The 25,057-nt window shown below is 35.9% G+C and overlaps 1 protein-coding gene across 3 annotated transcripts in view; it reads right to left on the reverse strand.

Moving 5' to 3' along the window:
- Positions 1-17,370: 17,370 nt before the first annotated feature.
- The window catches only part of LOC150109791 (uncharacterized), a 342,753-nt gene continuing 335,066 nt past the window's right edge, over positions 17,371-25,057 (reverse strand). For all 3 annotated transcript variants that reach the window (XM_090411378.1, XM_090411294.1, XM_090411217.1), the window contains one exon: positions 17,371-17,516. In XM_090411378.1, coding sequence (XP_090267504.1) covers positions 17,422-17,516 — 95 coding nt within the window. In that variant the 3' untranslated portion in view covers positions 17,371-17,421. The remainder of the gene's footprint in view (positions 17,517-25,057) is intronic.

Raw genomic sequence — 25,057 nt, forward strand, 5'->3', positions numbered from 1 at the left:
AGTCCAAATCTCTTCCCTTCCTCATTTAACAATTTCAGTGTTTTTTGTAGTTCTCTTTCGTCTTCTTCAATAATAACAATGTCATCTGCAAATCTCAGATTGTTAATTCTCATTCTGTATAGATTGGAATGGAGAAATAGCAATTGGGTATAAGTAAAATGAATTTCTTGAGAGATAACTATCTCAGGCAGCATGTAAAGGAGGGCACGCGAGGATTGCAAGTTTTAAATCTGATCATTTCATCACAGGATGCAATTGTGAGTGAGGTTTCGCACTTTCCTCCAGTCGGTGCGAGTGATCAGCTGGGTTGTGGGAGCCATATATGGACTTCTGTAAGGAAAGGATATATGTGGAATTATAAGGCTGGTGATTATGACAAGCTTAGGAGACAGTTTGGAGCTATAACATGGAAGGAGGAGTTCAGCAGGTAAGGAAATAAAGGCTGCCTGGGAACTGATAAAGAAATATGAAACCACATCAATCTGTGAATGCATTCCGAAGGCCAAAAATGCTGAATAAGTTAGGTGTGAAATGGATGAATGAGGGGCTTAAGCATGAAATCTGGAAGAAGAAAGTACTTTGGAGGTAGCAAGATGAATAATAATTATAATCAGTTACATGAAGGGTATAAAGAACAAGCCAGGAGAGTGACTTAGTAAGGAAAACAAAAAGCAGAATGAGCAGAAATTTGTAAATCAGGTGGGAAAAAAAAAACCTTGAAAGTTTTTTAGATATGTAGCAAGTAGAAGCAATAATGATCATGGTAAGATTATGTTAATGGATGAAAATGGTAGAACGGTAACTGTAGACATTGTTAAGGTATTTAGTAACCGGTTATAAGGGTATTTCATCCTAATCAGGTGGAATGATGAGGAACTTAAGTGTAGAGGACATAGGAGAGGATGGCTTAATTCTAAGTGAGCAAGAGGTATTTGAGAAAATAAATAATGTTGATGTCCATAAGGCAATAGGATTTGATGACATATTTACCACATTGCAGGCGTAGACTTCTGTGGCTAATTGGTTCAAAAGACATATTTCGGTGATTACACCACATTTTTATTATTCAGTTATACAAAATACTGAAATAATAATAGTTCCCGAGAAGTTTCGTAAATCGTAGGATTTACATCTTCATGGGTAAATAGTATAACTTAAAGTTTAAACAAGAGAAATTAATGAATACAAATCATAACCGTCTGGCTATTCATAAACTCAAATAACAGAATGCAGATATAAAACGTTATTGACGTTGAACAATACTGGATGATGTCACGTGTTCTTGTTCTCGTTCATACAGTCCAAGCTCAGATTGAGGTAGATATTACCACATGTCTTAAGGGAATGTTCCAAGCAGTTGGTAGGAGCATAAGTCTTACAACAGCACAGGCTCCAAGGGAGTGGAAAAAGTAAAATAGTTCCTCTGAATGAAGATGGCGAAAACACCGAGGCTTCAAATTATAGGCCAATCTGTATATCTGGAGTTGTGGTGAAGGTACAGGAGAGATCGGTGAGACGTAGCATACAAAGTTGGATTGGAAACAGTAGCATACTTTGTGGTTATACTCTGTTAAGGGAAGATCATGTTTAACTAGCTTACTTGTATACTATAACAAGATGACATCTCCCCTTAGACAGGGGAGATGCATATATCGTTGTGTACTTAGATTTTGCAAAAAGTTTTTCATAGGCTGCCACAGTACAAGATGTTAAATAAATAAAACCAGATGCCACTGGATAAAAGACTTCCAAGTAGGATTAGTGACTAGCTGTCAGGCAGGTATCATAAAGTTGTATATTGGGTGCAGTATCCTGAAAGAGGAAGGTCACTAGTGGTATGCCACAGGGATCCGTTTTGAAACCATTGAAGTTCGATTTGTATGTTAATGACACTGGAATAGATTCAACTAGTGATCTGCAGATGATGCAAAATTGGGGCCAGCAATGCAGAGTCAAGCAGACGTTATGGCCTTACAGGACTCGAGTAGGTCCTGTAAGGCCATAACTGCTTAATGGCAGTTAAACGGAATGTTAGTTCTGTGTGTAAGGTTTTTGAAATTTTTCAAACAATGATACGCCTGATTGGAAAACTTCAAAGGAGGTAGAGGAGATGAGAGATCTAGGAATGGTGGTAGACAAGCACCTGAAATTCAGAGGCCACATTGCACAAATTGTGAAGATGTTACATCGGATAATGGCAATGTTGCAGAGAACCCTGACATGTGTAGAAATAATGAGGTTATGATACCATTGTATAAGGCCATGATCAGGTCTCATAGATTGTGCCCAGTTTTGGTCGCCGGGGTTTCATGATGACGAGGATATGTGTGAAAGGGTCCAGAGAAGATTCCCAAAGTTGGTCAGTGGTCTTTGGATTATGAAGTATGAGGACAGATTGAAAGAATGTAAATTGCAAAGCCTTGTGAATAGGAGGAAGACAAGGAGTTATGATTGAGCATATAAGATAGTCAGGGGTTGTTGTCAGGTTGACATGGAAGACATTTTTCATATAATGAGAGAGGATGATAGAACAAGAGGCCGTTGCTGGAAACTGTATAAACAGGTTGGAAGAAGCACTTATACTATAAATTAAAGATACCAAGAAATTATATACTTGGTTTAATTCTTTATCCAAGTGTAAAAAAGGTTTGCACAAACAACATGGCGCCTCGAGTATTTTCAGGACTGGGGCAACTCGTATAAAGCTAATGACTTCACATCACTTGCCTTAGTATCCCATAATGCAAAGCACATCTCCTTGCAGACATGTATAATGCTATGCATTATGGGGAGGATCACTACCCAGCCTGGTTTCGATCTTTATTGAGGTGTCATCAATGGGATTCAGATGCAGAGGTGATTTATTGAGGTGTCATCAATGGGATTCAGATGCAGAGGTGATACTAAGATTGAAGTAATGCAGAAGTCATATTTTCATATACGAGTAGCCAAAAGGTATCACACCTTATCAATAAAATACTCTGGATTAGAGAAAGTTGTTGGAAACATTTCCATTTGATTATACTATAAATTAAAGATACCAGGAAATTATATACTTGGTTTCATCCTTTATCCAAGTTTAAGGAAACAAGTTTGTGCCTGAACTATTTTCATGACTGGGTCACCATTTGGCTATTCATATATGTAAACATGACTTCTACATTACCTCAACCTTAGTATCACCTCTGGGTCTGGCTCCCACTGATGAGACCTCAATAAAGGTCAAAACCAGTCTGGGTAGTGACCCCTTCTCATAATGCATAGCATTATACATACCTGAAAGGATATGTGCTTTGCATTATAGGATACTAAAGAAAATGATGTGAAGTCATTAGCTTTATATGAGTTGCCCGTCCTGAAAAATACTTCAGGCGCAAACTTGTTCGCTTACACTTGGATAAAGGATTAAACCAATTATATAATTTCTTGGTATCTTTAATTTAATGTATAAAGAGGGTGTGAGCAGAGGAGTGAGGAGATTCTTTTGCATGAAGAGTGGTTAGTGGGTGGAATGCATTGCATGAGTGTGTTGTGAATATAGACATTTTGAATAATTTTAAGGCACAGTTGGATGAGCATGGTGTGTACCTCCCACGATGAGTCTCTGACTCCATGAGGTGAGATGTTATTAATAATAACCAAGTAATCGTATGGGCTACCTTAGCAACATGTCCTCTAAACTTTAACTCTCTGTCGACCATCACCCCTAAAACTCTTGCTTCATCTATACCCTGGAGTATAGTGCCATCAATGTGATTTACATTTCTCCACATTAAACTGCCACTCATTATTTTTTGACATACTGACAGTTTATTTTAATCGTCTTGAAAGCTTTTCACATCACCTTGATTACTGTACTTAATTTTGCATCATCAACAAACATCTGAATATTTCCTTTTAGGTTATTTCCTATATCATTTACATATAAATTAAACAAGAATGGTCACGGCACTGAACCTTGAGACACACCACTTATTATCTGTTTTTGCCTCGATTCTTCCTCCTCCATATACCACTTTTTGATATCTGTCCAGCAGTCACCCTCTTATCTACTTAACAATGTCATGTCCATTCCCATTTTTTTTTATTTGTGTAACAATTCTATGCAGCATTTAATCAAATGCTTTTGCAAAAATCATCCTATAGCCATTTCCTTTTTTCAATTCAGCTGTTTCTCTATTATAAAACTTAGCAAATTACTAAGGCATGACTACCCTTCAGAAATCCAGTTGACTCTCATATAGTATCATATTTTTATCCTCATTCTTGAATTCTTTTTTTGACCAATTTTTCTAGTATTTTACCACCATGCCTGAAATACTGATTGGAGTGCTTTCTTTACTCTCTATTGGAAATTTATTAGAACTGAGACTTCAATTAAAGAGCCTAGTCAGAAATATTGCTATTTCCTTGCACATTATTGCAAAATCCTAGCTGATACCCATCCCATCTCATTGCTGTATTTAATTTGAGATTCTGCAATATTCTGCTTTAACATAGGTGTCAGACACTGCTGTTCCCACTGCAGTGTCTGACACCTATGTTAAAGCAGTAACCTTAGTAGGATGTATAGCCTTGCAAAGTGGTCACTCAGTACCTCAACTATTTTATCTGCTTCTGTCTCCTCGTGACCATCCTCACTCATTAAGGTTAATCTTTCATAGTCATTCTTATTCTTACTTGCCACATAATGAAAGAACTCTGGGATTTCCTTTGGCATCCTTGTCTGGATTTTCTCATAAAGTGATATTGACTTCCATACTTGTGCTGTTCATGAACTTTCTAATCAAGTTTCTTTGTACACCCCTTACAGCATTTTCTTCTGTAGATCATGCATGATATTACTCCTTCTAATTCCTATCTCGGGTATACAATTTAATACTATTTCCTCTAGATGACCCTTAACTATATTCCATGTAATACTAACCTCCTTATCCTGCAGTGTTTTATGCCATAGCAGATTTAAGCTTCTTCTGAAGCTTGTAATAAACCTGCCTTGTAGTTTTACATATACCCATTCTTTTTACAATATTCTTCGTGTTTTAAAACCTCCAAAGTTGTTTCCATTTCACCAATCAGAGGCCCTGTGGTCACCTTTGTTATGGATAGCTCTTTTGATCCTATGACCAGGTCCAATGCTCTCCATCACATGCTGACTTGAGTGCTAAATTATCCAATGCTCTCCATCACATGCTAAATTTGCTTTTCTTCCTGCCATGTAATCTTTTTTCCTTCCAGTCTATATCTCATAGTTGAAGTCCCCAATAATAATCACTCAGCCTGTACTTGTACTAATTTGGCAATGCATATCTTCCATATCATCTGGCCAACAAGATGGGCTATAGCAACAACTAACTGTATATTTGGCTTACTGGCCTTAATTTCACACCAGATTCCTTTAAACGAACAGCCATCTGCCCAGCTGTCTTCTATTCTTTTTGGCTGCAATTCATCTGCTATCATGAGTAGTACTCCTCTACCCATCTTATGTTCTTTGAAAATACTCAACTCTTCACATTCAGCCCCTGTAACTATATCATCTGCTATTAGCCAACTCTCACTAATGCCTATAACTTTTGGTCAGGTTGCGCTAATCAATCAATGCCAAAAACTCCTCCCTCTTGTTACTGACACTTCTGGCATTAGTATATAGAAATGGCAAAATCCCTTTATTCCCCCCACCACACACACCTTTACTTTCTGAATTGACTAAAAGTTTGAATAGGGTATTCAAATGTTTTACTTGAGAGGCTAGATTTCACTTGGTCATTTGCACACTCACTTGCTTCATGGGTGCCTTCACACAAACTCACCTGCTTCCACTCTAATTGCTTGTTTTCCTGAATTTGTGCTTCAGCATGCTCAGTGAACAAAGCTCTCTAGACACCTAACACCATAACCATTTAGATGCAGTCCATCGGCATTGTATAAATCCATTCCATCAAACGCAGACCACAGATCCTACATCATTCCTTCTGCACAAATCTACGTATAAACTCATTGGCTATCAATGCCATTCTCCTCAGTTCGCCTCTATCATAACATGGTAGGAGACTTACAATGTTCACCTTCTCGCTCCTCAGTTTGGCTTCTCGTAACAACTCTTTACATCCTCTCTCATAGAATACTTCTCGCTTCTGAAATTATTATTATTATTCATGATGCCTCCAGGAGTCCAGACTCATCGAGGGAGGGCACCTACTCTACAACTCTGTCTCCACCATTCAACAACCCACCAATGTCACGACTAGTATTTTCACAGACATCACAAACACCCACAGCCTTTAGCTGGAGAGCGGATATACTAACCACTTGGCCAACCAGGCTGACACTCATTTGTACTAACTAAGACAATCATTTTTTCAACTTACTTTTTTTGCATCTGGATGGCATGGCTAGTATTGTGAATTTTTACACCCCAAAAACACAATTTTATTACACTTGAAGTACTTCACTGATCACTATCTCTATACAATTAATCACTCACCCTGAAAATTAAATGGATAATTAGTCATACAGATGATAAAAAATAATACAAAATTGTGCAACCAGGGGAGATTTGGCCTAGAATCGCATATTTGAATAATATCAGTTTCTATTGATGTGGTGAATATAAGGAAGATCGAAACAGATTGGCATCATTCTGATAAGATTGAACTACTATGGAACTCATGCACTTCAATGTGTGACACGTTCCTTACTGGAACATGCATTGCTAGTCAAGTTTTGCTTTCAACAATGCAATAATGTTAATGCCGTGCACCGAGAATTTCGACATTTGAAGGATAGGAGAAAAGCTCCAGTGACAGTAATAAATTTTAGAAAAATGATTTAACGATTGGAAAATAGCAGACTGAGGTCAGAATGAGGGTGCAAACAAATTATTCCTCAACAAGTTAACGAAGTTACAACCGCCATCATGGAACACGGAATGAATAACGCATAAGGGTCCAATAGGCTGGGGCAATATCAAGGCAAATGACATGCTATACTCAGCCGTGTAGAAAATCCTGCATCAAATGCTGAGGTTTTCCTCTAGAAGATCTCCAATACTCAAGCTTTGCTTCATGGTGATGCAGAAATTTGACAGTTTCTGACAAGGCACATATTTATCTTAATGGTAGATTAACTCAAACAGTTGCTGCATTTCAGCTGCAAATAACTCTCATGTTCAATCAGACCCCTTTACATTGACTGAAAGTCACAGTGTGGTTCCACTGCATTGTTTATTATTGGTCCATGCTTTTTCGAAGTACTTTGCCTAACAGGACTGGTGACTTGTACTGTTTCTGCTGTTAGGTATTGAGAGATGCTGCACAACATTTTTGTTCTGCAGCTGCAAAACAGTGAAGATGCCTTGACTATGCCATATTATGAAGGATGAAGCCACCCAGGGATGAATGCTGGTCTTGAAATTCACGTTTGCTCTTGTTATCATTCAGGGAGTGAAAGGTGTGATTGAAGTCTGATTAGTGGAATAATGAATTACTGATCATTTAAAACTATATATTTAGAAATTTATGTACATCTAATCATACAAATACAACATTTATTTTACAAATGATATTCTATCATTTTCAATTTAGCTACTTGAATACAAATTCTACCCTACGGTTCTTCTTTATGAACTGGTCAATAACGTCATCATAAAAAGTTGGTTTTAACTTAATTTTCCCAAGAAACATGCACACTTGTAAAGGCTGGCTGAAGCTACTTTGACTGCATATGGTCTGTGTTTAAGACAACGTGAATGGAGCAGAAATGGCTATGCGCAGGAATGAAATCACAGTGCTGCAGTGAGGACCTGGAAGCTCACACAACCAAGCAAGCCAAGGTAGCTTTGACTAGACGAGCAAGCATCGGCCTTTGATACACCACGCAAAGCTCAATTATTGCCACGCAAGCTTAAGATGCCTTCTGTCTACAAAAAATAAAAGCCTAAATGGAATGTTTATAAATGCATGCATTTATTAACAAATAAATATTACTTCTTTCTCAAGTAATGAGCTTGCGCAGCAAGCATGGAGAATTCGCCCCTGGAGCCACCTCACATTGGATTGCTGGTACAGCAAAATTTATGAAAATACTTCACAGAACACAGAGTGATTAGTCGCCCACAACTTGGCCACCTCGTTCTGCTCTGACTTTTGGCTGTGGAGGCATCTGAAACATGTGGTGTATGAAGGACATGTTCCTGATTTAGCAACCTTGAAAGACAGAACACAGCATGTGAGGCAAATCAATGCAGATCTGTTGCATTCTGCTGTAGAAAATATTATTCACAGAATGCAGTTCTTAGAACATCTGAAAGTACATATTGAACCACACCTGTAGGTGTGGTTCAATATGTTATCTAAACACGAAAATTGATTTGTTGTTTCTGTTATAGCCAATTACTGTTTTAATTAATCCCAAACCATGCACTTATAGCACCAAGTGTTCCTCGGTAGCAGAATTTTGTACTGTTTTTTTTTTTTTAATCTTCTGTAAATAAAAATCACATGCTCCAGAGTGTACTTACACCAAGTTTAATTGAATTTCATTGAATACAGTTTTCACTTACAGGGCTCTGAGGACCTCCTCTTTAATTATGGTCACCCTATATATATATATATATATATATATATATATATATATATAATTTCATACAGAAGGGTTTGGGCAAATTATAGTACATTACTACCAAATGGAACATGTTTAGTTTGAAAAGTTCTGGATGCCCTAGTAATATGTAGGATGGGAGGCTATTCCAGACAGTAGCAGTAGAATGGATAAATGAGGAGTTTTTCTGTGGATTTGGAGCTGAATCAAGAAAACGCATTGAATAGTAGTTGCTGTGTGTTTCAGTGGATTTACCAGAGAGTGGAGAAGTTATTTATGTCAGATTGGATGAACATTGTTCATGTTTGGATGAATATGGCCAATGTTCATTCTGTATCGAGTCCAGTAATTTTAAAGAGTGCTTGGGGACACAACCCCAGATGTGTAGACAACATTCAACAGTTCGGTGGTTTGTAATTTGTATAGTTAATAGTAATACTCTGAGAAAAACGAAATCCTAATTTTTTGGATATTGAGGAAGCAACAGTTGCCTGTACCAAGAGAGGTCTCATCTGGACTGGAAATGTGGGTATTGTTGACAGTAAAACAGAAGTTTTTTTTTTTTTTTTTTTGAGATAAGACAGATCTGTGTTATACTGGAAGTGAAACTTAAAGATTGCCCAAAGCCACAGAATAATAGTTTAAAGATCAGAATTTAGGACAGCAGAGGTTGTTGTTCAGGGGACTGTAGTGATTTGTGTGAGCATGTTGAATGAGAAGTATGAGTGCAGTGTGCTGTCATTGGTAAAATTGTGTACTGGATTAGTAATCAATTGGAATAGGTCATTGATATATAGAAATAAGAGAGTAAGTGAGAGACCAATTGGTTCAAGATACTACAACACACTATTCAAATGCTGGGCATTAACAAATCAATATAAGAATAAAAAGAAGTCCTGTAACTTTTTTTCATTCACCAATGAGTACTCTTATTATATTAAAGTAAACAATTTAAGTCCAACTGGATTCCTTCTGTCATAATAGGAGTAATATTTAGACATTTCTGAAATCATAATGCAAATCAACTACCTACCCTTCAGAAAATTGGACAATTCTCCATCTACCCTCAGTCAATTTCCTCTTGATAACTCAAATCATAATGAAGTTTGCATCAACTGAGAATACCTTCTTATTTTCTACTCTTTTTTTGCAATGTATGATTACTGTTTTTACTGTATGTGATCACACTTTCTCTAGCCAAAATCCCTGAAATAACTTTTGATGGAATGAAGACCTTGTTATTGTGCATCAAACATGCTGTCAAAGCATTGGTTTTCATTGCCAGGTGAGCTACCATTGAGAATGTAGTAGTCTAGAGTGACTCAGGAAAATTTGTTGGGTTTCTGGATTATAAGTTTAAAGTACAAATTATATTAAAGTAAACAATTTATGGCTTTACCAAGTAGTATTATCATAAAAATCTCATTTTGAAAGGATCAGATGCAAAAAATATATATCCTATCCAATGTTCCCTCTAATTTTTTGCTGAGTGCGCAGAAATTTGCGTGTGTGCAAAATTTGCCTTTTTTTGAAAAGTATGTGTGCACCCATATGAGTCACCATACCGATCATTTAAGCAAAAAAGTTAAAAGATTTTAGTTCACTCTTTACCTTCTGGTGTCAATGGGACGTCAGCCAGGTCACCCCAACTCCCTACAGTGTTCCCACACATGACAGTAGCCTCCCCAGTAAACAGTCGGAAATCACGATTCACAAGCCTTGGGCAGGACTCGATCTGGGGACTTAGTGCATGCGAGGCCAACATGATACCGACTGTACTAGATAGGATTCTAAGTGTGTATTATTACCATCACCAATTAAGTTGTATGACATCAATCACAAAGCTAACATAAATATTTCATATGTATTTAATATTGATCTGATTAGAAGTAAGAAATAAAGTAAAAAAAAAAGATAACACTAGTGATAGATTGCCTTTAATTAAATTTTCTAACTCTGCAAATAATTCTAAACATACATAATAAAATATTCCCGTTACAAATTCTCACCTTGTTAAACATTCATAATAAGTCCGTTACTAATTCTCATCTTGTTTAGTTCTAGCTTCTATCTCTTTATTTTTTCTCTCTTCTGTCTTTGGCATTCACCTGCTCTTTATTCACACTATCTAAATTAATTGAATTTCCATATAATTGGTAACTTTTCACTCTCATTTGCATATTCAAATGACATTCTCCTAAACGGTTTCTAAGTTGGTTTTTTATTTGATTCATTAGACTAAAACCTTGCTCACAGTCTGTACTAGATGCAAGGAAGGTTCCTCCAATATCCATCAACTTTGCCAAATCACAAAACTGCTCATTTTGAAGTGCAAATACAACCATTTGTGCAAAATTTGATATCATTTTGCATTTAATTTTTTCTTGTACAGAAAATTTGAAATCATTAAACTGACTAATTATTTCTGTAGTATCATCCAGAAAATCATGATATTTAAGACAAAGGGCATTAACATGTTCACTACCAAATGAGACATCACAATGTGAAATAGAAGAGATATCAAACACTGACCATTCTTGTATCTCATTCTCAGGGAATCTGTCATCTAAATGTGCACATAAACAATTTATAAAATTTAACAGGGGCCTAGTATCTATTGGTTCAGTCTCCTCTTGTTTAAGTAAAGCATTTACTCTGTCACTCCAGCAAGCATCACCTTCTAAATACTGATTCCTGATGTGTTAATCTTCCCTCTGGCAAAATGATGACTGTCTAGTGGTGTAAGGTTACTCCTTTGTGAGATTTTGCATAGGGAAGCCATTTCTTCAAAAACATTACTTAAAACATTAACAGCTACTTTGAATGTCACATTAGTTAATTTATTGTGACAATAATCACCACGGGATCATTTGATTTGTCTTTTTCAAAATATGTGATCAGTCCCTCAGTTTCTTATTATTGCCTATAATGCAAAATGTCTGGATAGCCACCGCACTTCATTGAGTGGTCTGAAGGCAATAACTTCATTTTCAGACGCCTCGCCAATTTCTTTAAATTCATGTCTTTTCACTGTGGAACGAGAAAAGGGTGTGTACACTGTTCTCATTAATGTATCAATATCTCTGATTAGTTTAATTTCCTTCCACGTCACAGATCCCCAGATCCTCACAGTGAGGATCTGGGGATCTGTGAGCTACACAGTGTTGCTTTGCTGGACAAGATGTGGAACTTCTAATTTAAGTTTTGCAGCGACACTATTAACTTTGCCCAGCATCACTGCGGCTCCATCAGAGGTAAACATCACCATTTTTTGGAGATCAAGTTTCTTTTCTTGATAAAACTTTTAATAGCTCACACAATGGAGGAGGCATCACATGCCTGCAACTGAATTATTCCGCCAAAATATGTTTTATATTCATTACAATCTTTATGTCTAAACTTAAAATAGAGAATGAGACATTTGTGGAAATTTGCAGATGCAATTTGCTCAAATATGTCATTTTCAACAATTAAATTGATTGTTTCCAGAAATTTAAATGCATAATTTTTGCTTCGCCAACTGTCTGGGAGTTGAACATACTTTTCCATATGTTCATTAATATGTTGAACTGAAAGTAAACAGTTATTCATCTTAACAACTAATAAGACACTGTCAATAAGAACTTTAATCTGCTCTGGGTTTGATCGTTTTCTCTCTTGGTCATCTGAACTTTCACGTAGCATACACAGTATTCCTGTAGCTGGCAATGAACGATTTTGTTGCCTAAGTTTGTGTACACCATCCAGATGTATTTTACTTATCAAATGACGTTTCAAAAAAGTCCAACTTCCAAGTGACATCAAACTTCTTCCCATTAGCAAAATCCCCAGCAACCTTTGCATCACGACAATAAATACAAACAACACCAATTGTAGCATCATACATAAATATTTCACACAGCTGAATGTTTATCAACTCATGAGCTTTTAGCATAGCAGTTTTCACTATTTCATCCAGCCATTCACTTTTAAAGCAGCTAGCAGTTTGTTTTCACTTCACACCTTTTGCTTCCTTTGAATTTGACATGGTGCATCAGATTTTTGTAATTTTGTTATTTGAAGAATGTTTTTTATTGTTTTTATAAATTTACAAATGTACACTATTCACTGAATAACTTGGCAAGGCAAAAGCTGAACCAACACTAAACATTGTCGAGGGCAACACAAGAGCTAAAAGATATGCCTAGAGGATAGATTTAATTAACTTGGTTGTATCTCAATGCGTGTACATGAATGTTATTATTTAGTCTACTATTTTAAAATTCCTTTTAAAAATTAGAGAATTTTGAAATGCTACAATATTTTTAATTGTACTCTAATTTAAGTTTTTAAAAGTATTTAATTATTTTTATTAAAATTATGAAACCATTGTTTTAATTCGTCATGATCTTGAACTAATTTGATCAGCCAATCACTTTTCGGAATTTTCCATGAGTCAGGCCTGAGATGTAAACAAACCGTGTACCATTATATATGCTACTTAAAAATTACACATTTAAGCCACACCCCTCTCACTTTGGCATCAAATCGCTAGCCTCAAATAGGGTTACTGTTAATAATTTATATAAGTTTTGTGCAACTTCGAGAATGTAATAAAAAATGCAAGGTTTATAGGCTTGAGTGTTGCCAAGTTACCATATTTTTTATAGAATTTATAGGTTAATGTTTAGGTGGAACTTCTTTAATTAATAAATTTTAATTTCATCTTGAAAATCTAGCGTGCGCATATTTTTTGCTTTGCGCGCTAGTTGTAAAACATGTGAGCGCGCACACATCTTAGAGGGAACATTGATCCTATCATTTCTTTTAGTCCATCACCAATGACAATGGGTTTAGTAATAGCCTTTTCATATATCCAATTCCCTCAAATTCAGATGGTGCCATCATAATACCAAAAGACAAAATATCCTGGAACACCCTTTTTTTCTCTCTCTCTCTTTCTTTACATTCCTACACTGACAACTGACCAGTGTAAATGGTTCTTTACTAGAAAGTACAGAACCATTGTTACCTGTGGTTGGTTCTTTACATGTATGGGCACTCCAATGCTCGGTGATGTGTCACATCAGGCCTGTTGTATGCTTTTCTGGATGCATCAACTCTCTGAAGATCAGTCACTTCACACACATCATCCATCCGTCTCATTGATGGTCTACCCCATTCTCTCTTCCAGGAACTTTATCTTCTTCTGAGAAGTCCTCTTTCCATCCTTTCAATGTGTCCAAAATATTTTAACTTCCTTTTGTCAGTATAAATTCAGGAGCCTTAAAGTTCTACTGATCTTTTCTAATACCTATTCATTTGTATACCTTATCATATATGATATCCTCAACAGCCTTCTGTAACACCATATCTCAAAAGCAGCTATCCTTTTCTTATCTGACTTCTTTAGGTTACAAGTCTCACATCCATAAATTGCTGTTGGAAAAACAACTGCATCCAAAATCCTTAACTTTCTTCCCATGGAGACAGATCCATCCTCCCAGATTTTAGACACTTCTCTGACTGTTGTTTTAGCCATTCCTAACCTTCTTCTGACATCTTCTGAACAGCAATTCTTCACATTATTAATGGAGCCCAGGTACTCAAACTTGCTAACTTACTCAATTCTTTCTTCATTAACGTACACTTGTTTCTTAAGAGCTTCCCTGTTTGTATTTCCTTTGAGAACCATAATCTTTATCTTGCTAGGATTGAGTTGAAGTCCTCTGTTATTACTGATCTTGTTGACTTTGTCAAGAATTTGTTCTAGTTCTTCCTTGTCATTACAAAGGAGCACTGTATCATCAGCATACCTCAAATTACTGATCAATCTACCTCCTATCCTAATTCCTGTCTTGAGCTTATCCAATGCTTCATGCATGATGTCCTCTGCATATATACTAAACAAGTGAGGAGAAAGTAAACATCCTTGCCTAACTCCTTTTCCAACTTGAAGCCAATTAGTCAATCCAACACCTGCTCCCTGTACAAGTTGGCTATCAACCTGATAGCCGACTGTGTGTTGAGGAAAACCCATTCTTTTCATTACTATCCACAGTTTCACATGCTGAACATACTCAAAGGCTTCAGAGTAGTCTAAGAACCACATTACCAGAGGGAGTCAGAATTCTTTATACTTTTCTATGATCTGTCTAAAGCAAAGGATCTGATCTCTGGTTTCCTTAAATTTCCTAAAATCTGCTTGTTCCTCAGGCATCTCTGCCTCAACCCTATTTAGCATGATCTTCAATAAAATTTTGCTTGCATGAAATATTAAACTAATAGTTCTATAGTTCTTGCAAGCTTTCATATCTCCCTTCTTATGTAATGGTATGAAAACTGACTTATTCCAGTCTCTAGGCCATGATCCTGTCTCCCATATCCTTGTAATCAATCCATAAAACACTCTTATCCCCCCCCCCATCCCCTGTGGTCTTAATTAACTCTGTTTGGATTCCATCTGCATCTGGGACCTTATTGCTGTTAAACTGCTCTTTCAACTTCATGCCTAAGTGGAAGAGGATCCAAATCAGAATTTTCCTGTGGTGAGAGGGCTCCTCCAAATTTTCTTTATCCACTCTATTGTACAGTTTCTCACAGCATTCTTTTCATCTGTTTTTGATTTCCAACTCTTATGTTAGTAAGGCTCCATTCCTGTCTTTGATGACATTCAGTTTGAGCTTAAACTTGTGCTTTAGATCACAAACTAAATAAAACATCCTTTTATAATTGTGCCTTCTCATTTGTAACTCTATCTCTTCACATTTATTAGTGTAGAACTTTTCCTGCTTGATGGCTCTTTTGACTTCCCTATATAATCTCTATTGTGTCTCTGTTTTTCCAATTGCCTTCTTTTGATTAGTTCCCATGTTGAATCTGATATCCATAAATCTCTTGGTCTTCTTATTGGGCTGAAATATTTCTTGGCTGTATCCTGTGTTATCACCTTTACTCCTTCCCAAAGTATTTCTGGTGAGTTCTCCTCAATGGTCTCCAAAAAATCATCCAACTAAATTGATGTTTCTTCTGTGAATCCACTAGGAATTATTCTAACATCTAGTGGGATGTGCCTGACCTGGAAGTTTTCAGAGTCTTAGTCTTACTTTGTCTCTTACTAGCTGATGGTCTGTACCACAACCTGCTCCAGAACAAGTATGCACATCAGAGATGCTTGTCTTCCACCATTGGAGAGCCAGGATGTAATCAATCTGGTGCTTTGACCTATCAATGTTAGATATTCACTTATAAGTCCATATAGGTGTTTCTGAAAGCAGGTATTGTTAATAACTAATATGTTAGCATGGGCAAATTCCAGTCTTTCACCATGGGTGTTACGTTCACCCAGACCAAACATGCCACACTCTGGGCTGACTCTCATACTCTTTCCCACTTTTGCCTTTAAGTCTCCTAAGATGTAAAGTATGTCTCTCCTTGGTAGGCAGTACAAAACAGTTTGTAAATTTTCCTAGAATTCCTCACTCTCTTCTTCAGGCCTGTTCATGTGGGGTGCATAAACTACCATGATTGATTTATTGGTAGGCTGAGCCTTAAGTCTAATAGAAAGTATCCCATCATTAACGGGGTTATAACCAAGAAAAGACTAGAAAAACAGAAGACACAATTTACAGCTTTGATATATATTTATCAAAATTAATAAATATCAAAACATAAAATTAAAAAAAAATTAAACCACAGAACAGAATATACCATCCATTGCACTATAAGCAAAAATTGTTACAGTCACCAAAAATTTTGTGGGTACAGAAACCAAGGTGATGGTCAGCTCTCCAACCAACAGGCCACTGGTTCCAATAACACTGTGGGCATGGATGTTTGTGAATTTCTTAAGTGGGAAGTAAATTTCATTGTCCTATGTGAGACAGTTACCCAACTTAATGAGTTCTAAAAAAAGGCCTGAAAAAAAAAAGTTCCATGTTTGATCTCTAGAAGAGGATTTCCAATTAGCTAACTGTTAACCATCCACAGTACTAATGCACTGCATAAACAATGCATCACTATTGTGGGAGGAATTCACACTGTGAGCACATGTGCATGCACACACAATAATAATAAAATGAAAATTTATATTTTAACTTTATAAAATATATACATATTTTAAGTATTTTAGTTTATTATGGTATAAATTTATGAATTTTAAACTTCAACAAAATAAAGCAGTTAAGATGTTTCTCTGGTATATAAGAGAGGAGATAAAGATAGTCATATTTTGTGTTGATTTTGCATTTTAATGATAGGAAACATTAGGCATAACCAGTTTATAAGGTTAAAAGTTTGCTTCTTATAAATGTAGTCAACATATTCAATAAATATAAGATGCTAATTACTTGGAAAAAAAAATCACATTCAATAACATCCATGATTTTGACATTCATCTCTTATCTAAAAGACAACTACAAATATTCATTCTTGCAGCGCTTGTTAGTAGAAAAGCAGGTTATGATTTTCTATAATGTGAATATTTCTACTACAAATACGTTTATTGTTGTTTATTTACTGTAAATCTCATTACTGCACAATAAATAAGGATTTGATATGGACATTTTATTTAAATTTTTTATTTTGGGAAAGGGGTAGTTTGTTAGAGTGGGTTGAATGTAAAGCCCAGAACTTCAAGCTACTGTTTTTTTATCTTAATTATAATAAAATATCTTCACTGTATTAAAACACATTAACTCATGCCAATTATTGTTGGTGATAAAGATATTTTGAGAAAGTTGCACCTCACTTAAAAATATAAAAAAGACATTTATTTTATACATTGTTCATGCTATTTACACTGATAGAATAAAAATTAGTTGGAAAAAAAATCGAACACTTCTAATCAGAATTGTCACTTAAATCAGGAACTGGCACTTCCATGTCAAACTCTCCACTATCATCCTGACCAAAATCCCATAGATCTTGAACATTATCTACAAACAAAAGCATGAACAATATAAATTATTTCAAAACCCATTTCAGTGGAATATTTAAAAATTAGCGAAATAGAAATAATCATCATTTGAATTTAACTTCCTGAAAATATATCACACAAAACGTAAACATCTTCAAGCATGCAAGATGAATAAGCATTTTTTTTAAAAAGTGTACATAAAACAAAAGTTTTGTATATATAATTATACATAAAAAGCAAAACATTTTAGTGAAAAAGTTTAAATTATATTAAAATTTGCTATTATGTTAAACCATCCAGTCATCATGAAAATAGATACTCAATTTGTTTAAGATCTGGTTTATTACTTTTGAGTTTGAAATAGTGTACATTCATTTAGAAATTGTTAATTTTTGACCACAAAGATTAATGAAAATTAACTATTATTTAGATATTGGTCAAGTGTAGGTGAATAACTAATTTAATTACCAACTAGTTTGCCAGCTTGTGCTGTTGGCTTCATCAGGGTACAATCAGGAAAGCAAAGAAACGAAAATTACAAGATAAACGTTAACTGACAATTCTATTTCAATAACAAAATAGTAGTGCACGTGAAACAATATGCGTGTCGCAGATACACGATTTACTTGTTGAGATGCATTTTGTAGTTTGCACTGAAGTTCATTTCTTGTGTGTTTATTGTTCTAATTCAAGTATTCCATATATCTGGTAGGATTAAACCTTGGTTCCTGTGGAGGTTATTTGTGGAACGGGCGACTGTAGCAGCTTCTTTGAAGATTCTGGAACGGTAGTTTTCTTCTATATATGGCATAAGACTTTTATTCCATTCAATAACATGGCTGGTTGTAGAGAAGTGGGAAGAAAGGCCAGAAATATCTTGTCTGTTGTTTCTAACATAGCTGATGTGTTCCTTTTGTCTCACTTTGAAGCTTCTAGACGTCTAACCAATGTAACTTAGACCACAGGAACAAGGGATGTTATAAACTCCTGCATGTTTGTAGAAAGGATTGAAATCTTTTGGTGATCTTAGAAATTTCTGGATAGTTTCAACTGGTTTGAAGGTCACTCTAATATTGTGTGGTTTTAGGAGGCGAGCTAGTTTTTGGGAGATGGTACCAACGTATGGAATAGTTATAATAGTTATATATTGGGTGTCATCATGTTGTCTTTGTGGTATATCAGAGAAGAGAATCTTGTTAACAAGTTCTCTATGGTAGCCATTTAGGAGTAGATTGTTTGATATTTTATTTAATTCTTCTTGTAAATCATTATAGTCTGTGGTGAATTGTATAGCTCTTTTCTTTAGCATATGAATAATGCTGAGTTTTTGGGAGATGTGATGTTGATGAGCTAAAGTTTAGATAACGTCCAGTATTTGTTGGTTTTCTATAAACTGATAAGTTGACACTGTTATTTTCTTTTTTTCTTTATTATGATATCTAGGAATGGTAGTTGTTTGTCCTTTTCAAGATCTAGTGTGAATTTGATAGTATGGTATAACATATTGATTTTGTTTAGGTAATCTAATAGCTCTTCCTTTTTGTGGTTTCAAATGATAAAGATGTCATCAACAAATCTGAACCATACCTTAGGTTTTGGATTAATTTGAGAGAAGATATTACTTTCAAGCTCTTCCATAAATAAGTCAGCACAAGAGGGTGAGAGGGGGCTGCCCATGGCCAATCTGGTCAATTGTTTGTAAATTGTTTTCTTCCATATGAAATAGAAGATAGACAGTGGCTAAACAATGAAGAGACGTCTTGTGGGAATAAATTGTCTAAGATGTTGATAACTTCAACCACTGGAATGTTGGTAAACAGGGAAGTGACATCAAGGCTGGCAAGTATATCATTTTCAGAGATAGAGATGTTTTTTAATTCACACTAGATCTTGAAAAGGACAAACAACTACTATTCCTAGACATCATAATGAAGAAAATAACAATGTCAACTTATCATTTTATAGAAAACCAACAAATACTGGTTGGTTATCTAAACTTTACCTCATCACACCACATCTCCCAAAACTCAGCATTATTCATATGCTAAAGAAAAGAGCTATACAATTCACCACAGACCATAATGATTTACAAGAAGAATTAAATAAAATATCAAACAATCTACTCCTAAATGGCTACCATAGAGGACTTGTTAACAAGATTCTCTTCTCTGATATATCACAAAGACAATGTGATGATATCCAATATATAACTACTATAACTATTCCATACGCCTGGTACCACTCCAAAAAACTAGCTTGCCTCCTAAAACCACACAATATTAGAGTGACCTTCAAACCAGTTGAAACTATCCAGAAATTTCTAAGATCACTCTGGAACGGTAGTTTTCTTCTGCCATATATAGAAGAAAACTACCGTTCCAGAATCTTCAAAGAAGCTGCTACAGTCGCCCGTTCCACAAATAACCTCCACAGGAACCAAGGTTTAATCCTACCAGATATATGGAAGACTTTAATTAGAACAATAAACACACAAGAAATGAACTTCAGTGCAAACTACAAAATGCATCTCAACAAGTAAATCATGTATCCGCAACACGCATATTGTTTCATTGCACTACTATTTTGTTATTGAAATAGAATTGTCAGTTAACGTTTAGCTTGTAATTTTCGTTTCTTTGCTTTCCTGATTGTACCCTGATGAAGCTGACAGCACAAGCTGGCGAAACTAGTTGGTAATTAAATTAGTTATTCACCTACACTTGACCAATATCTAAATGATAGTTAATTTTCATTAGAGTACATTCATTGTTGATTGATTTTTTATATGCAAGCTATATCAAAACAAAATAAGATTTTTTTTATCCCATAAATTAGGTATTTACAAAGCAAACCAGAAAATTATTATATGCATTCAAATACATATAATGAAATCTGTGAACAGTGTTAACAGTTTTATTTTAACAAAATTAGATAGGATGGTCTTAAATTTACTATACAACACTTTGTTTTACATAAGTATCATAAGAAACTAAGATTTTTTACTAGCTGAGCTGCAGCCTGTGGTAAACCCCACAGATAAACAAAGCTGTGGGTTTGAATACAGCAGAAGGCATGGATGTTTGTGAAGAGCATGAACTTGTACAATCTTTCAATTTATAGGAACAAAAACACAACAAATACCACAGTTACTTATGTTTTGAAAATTATTGAGAAATACAAATACAAGGTTTCAAAAGTAATCAAAAGCTTAAGAGAAACAAAATCATATCTTTGGCATAATTTTATAATTAAGCATATCCCTGGTCTCTGAAGAGAACCAACCAGTTCAAAACAGCTGAAACCTTCTCAAATGCACTACTAAAAGGTGAATATATGGACACTTGGGCAGCACTCATGTCTTTTAAGTAGTGTAAGCTAAGGCGACTTGGGGATGTCGAGATTATATTCTTGTTAGCTCTCCGGTCAACTTATGAAACTTTCATAGCTTCTACAAACATTCGGCTTTGAAATAATGTGTGATCTAGTATCCACTTTGCCATTGTAACTTTATATTGCCAAAATGAAGCCTCATGGCTCTTCCTTTAGTACATAGCACTAGTACAGTTTAGTGGTAGACAGATGACAAATATTCCTGCTGGCAACAGTATGGATTTCTGGAGGTGTGCAAGTCTTGTCAAATATAATGTGCTTCCATAGCAAAATTAGAAGAATGGAACATTGCACCCTTCAAATGGAAAAGACCTGGGTTCAATTCTCATCATAACAAGAGGAATCTTAACATTTTTTTTTTTTCCAACTGAAGATGAGTTAGCCAATCTCATATGGAAGTAGCAGGGTCTTTTCTCCTGGAAACTGGTTTTTTTTATCATATATGCAGGCAAGAGAACACACACACATGCAATTTACAGACAAAAAAAATACTGTTATTGATGGTGATAACGATGGGCAGTACATGGCATTGCGTATAGGTGGAGAATGAAGTAGTAGGGGGACAAGACATTCACAGTGGATAATTCCAGCAACATTAAAAAAAAAAAAGTCTTGACATGTGATTTTTGCAAACTAACTTTCTTCTGCCAGAGAGAAGAGATTCCATGCTATGGCATTTTGTTTCTGGAACAAACTGAAAACAAGAGCTTTCATTACCAGTGGCAATTTTTTGCAACACATCGCAATCTTGATCAACTGCATGGATATGAAATTTTGATAACATGCAACCTGGTGCTCTCTCTCTCTCTGTTCATGTGTCAATGTGTGCAGCCCAAACCTCAAACAAATCTTCCTCTTGTGCACATCACTTTTTAAAATTAATCTGGCCATTTCCTTACCAATACCAAGCTGTAACCTAGTGGTTATTTTCCAGTCATGGGCAACAATTTCCCTAACTTTCACCACATTTTCATTTGTCCATGCGAAAACTGGCCATCACACCAGGTTCATTCTCCAGGAACTCCCTTCGCTCTTTAAACCTTGAAAACCAGCAGAATACTTGTGCATGTCTAATACAGTCATTGGCATAAGTGTTTTATTATTATTATTTTTTTTTTTTGGGGGGGGAGGGGGAGGTCTTGGTGGACTTCTGTAGCAGTTTTTCTTAATTTACAGTAAAATTTTATCACAGCTCTTTGCTCCATGGCAACTTCTGATATGCTGCACTCACTTCAATGGTTGCCATACAAAACTGCTGCATCACCCAACTCAAAAGTTGTACCCGTGATTACAACACACTGTAGTGGACAAAACAATTAACATATTTGCTACTTTTATTAAAAGGGTTGTCCTGTAAAAAATGAATCTCATTATATAACCGGCACACTGTGTATACAACAAAAAGTAATGTAAAAATTAATAGACAGAAAAGTCAAAGCTAGGAAGAATGGCCTTTATAAGTGCTAGCAGTAAGAGGTTAAACGAAACTCAGGATGCTTAGGAAGCTCCCTATACTTTGGAAAGTTTAACACAACCATATTTTAAGTCGAATGGTTTATATAGGAGCAGTTCCCCACCCCACCCCACCCTTCACAGATGAACTTGCTGTTATGAAGCATAATTTTTTTTTTATTTGATTGTGTGTGTCCTGAAGGTATGCTTTGACAGACAAAATGTCTGCACTCATGATTACAGATGCCTTTTTGATGTTCTTCCAAGCAGATATTAATAGTTGAACCCCCTCTAGTCTGCCAGATTAGGTCAAGTTGCAGGAACAGAAACATACACACACATCAAATGAAAGAGTAAGAAATTGGTTCTTATGGGAAGAGATATGATCGATTTGAGAGCAGGGTTTTAATGCAGTGTGGTGACTGCATTACTATAATTTATAGGTAGAAAAGGCTTGAGGATTGGGAAAGAATTCTCATCATTTCCTGATATGTACTGTCAAGGGGTATTCAGGTAACTATGGTAGAACTACATCATTAAGTTGACCTTATTATTAATCTCCTATGAAAAATTTTTCTCCAAATTATCTATTACTTGTGAGCACACCAATATTGTCATATTTAACATTTCATGTTTCTAGGCACTGCTCACTGAATCAATCTGCAATCGTTTCTGCCATCTTGGCATCAAACATCTGTTGTGCTAACCTTTCCTCATCTATTTTATTTACGTGGTCATACCACCTTAGGTTAGTTCTGTTGACACATTCTTGAATGCTAATAATGTCAAGGTCCTTTCTAAAATTTTTAATATGATTGTGCCACTGATTCTCTTTCATAATTTTGTAATGCAACTCTCAGATGCATAACTTAAAACTTGATTGAAAAACCTTATATACTGTTAGGTTGGTGTTTTGACTAATTGTTCTCTTATTCCATATAAATTTATTCAGCTAGTTCTCCACAATACCAGTTTTGCTTATTCTGTTGTCTATTTCTAGATTATTATTATTACACCTTCCATGGAGGCAACAGACTCATAGTGGGAGGTTCATTCAACTGACAACATATTTATCATATAGAACCTTAAGGTCATTAACACTCCTTGCATTACCAACACGTTCTGGCAATGCATTCCATTCACTGACGATTCTCAATGTAAAAAATCTACTCCTCACACCCTTATTCACCACACTTTTACATAACTCTTCTGGGAATGACCTCTGGTTCTTCCCCTCTCACCTTCTACTCTTTTTACAATCCCCTCTGGATTAATCTGATAAAATCCTCTCACTAACTTAAACATCTCTATCATATCACCTCTCTTCCTCCTATCCACCAAACTCTGCATCCACATCTCTTCAACCTCTCTCTCCATAGCCAGCATCCCAAACTCCTGATACTGTCTTAGTCACACATCTCTGGACTCTCTCCAATGACCCCATCACATCACATTGAAAACCAGGTGACCAGATCTGAGCACAATAGCCCAATTGTGGTCTGACCAGTGCCTTATACAGTGGCACAACCACTTCCTTATCCTTGCATGTTAGAGTACTTCTTATCATAGCAGCACTATGATGTGCAACACTAGCAATATACCATCTAAACTTCAGTCTATTGTCAACCATCACTCCCAAATCACTAATCTCATCCACTTCCTGCAGTACAGCACCATCGATATGGTACACAGCCTTATATTTCTGCACTCCAAAATGCAACACCTTGCACTTATTGATATTAAAACTGCAACCCCACTCTTTTGTCCAAGTAAAAAGTCTATTCAAATCTTTCTGAAGGGATTCAGCATCAGCAGTGCTACTTATAATGCTTCTCAGCTTTGCATCATCAGCAAATAACTGAAGATCCCCAGTCAGTCTATGTGATATATCATTTAGAAACTAGTTAAACAGCAGAGCCCCAAGAACAGAACCCTGGGGCATGCCACTAGTTACCCTTCTTGTTTGAGACACTGCTCCATCATACACAACCTGTTGGTATCGTTCAGAGAGCCAATCTCTGATCCATCTAAATATACTGTCTATTCCCATCCTCTGCAGCTTGTACACCAACCTATCATGTGGTAATCTATCAAACGCTTTTGCAAAGTCTAAGAATATTACTGTATATGATTCTCCCTTATTAACACACATCACCTTGTCATAAAATGCAAGTAAATTACTGAAACAGGACCTACCCTTTACAAATCCATGCTGACCATCATAAAGAATGCCATGTCCATCAACCCAATTCTGTATTCTATTCCTTACCAATCTCTCCAATACCTTGACCCCAACTGCAGTTATAGAGACTGGCCTATAGTTGGAAACTTCAGTCTTATTTTGCCTTCTTTCCATTCTTTATGAACCTTACCCACTGCAAGACTTTCATTGAATAACCAGGTCAAGGACATAACCAACTGTGGTGCACATCACTTAACCATATGTGGTGATATGTCACCTATTTCTACAGCCTTATTCACATCCAACATCTGATACACCTCTGTTTCTTTCACTTCAAATTCTCCTAATAGTTGGCTCTCTTCTATATATTGTACCGGATAATTTATAGTAGTATGATATACGCTGATAAAGTGCTTGTTCAATAATTCTACTATGTCCTTTGCAGCTGTTAGTTTGCTGCCCTATTCACCAATGTTAGCCTGCCATAATTATTCTTCCTATTGCTTGCCATGTAGTGGAAAAATTCCCTTGAGATA

The sequence above is a fragment of the Typopeltis vanoorti genome, chromosome 1 (genome assembly GCF_054136105.1).
Source record: "Typopeltis vanoorti isolate ZY-2024b chromosome 1, IOZ_Tvanoo_1.0, whole genome shotgun sequence".
Classification (NCBI taxonomy): Eukaryota; Metazoa; Arthropoda; class Arachnida; order Uropygi; family Thelyphonidae; genus Typopeltis; species Typopeltis vanoorti.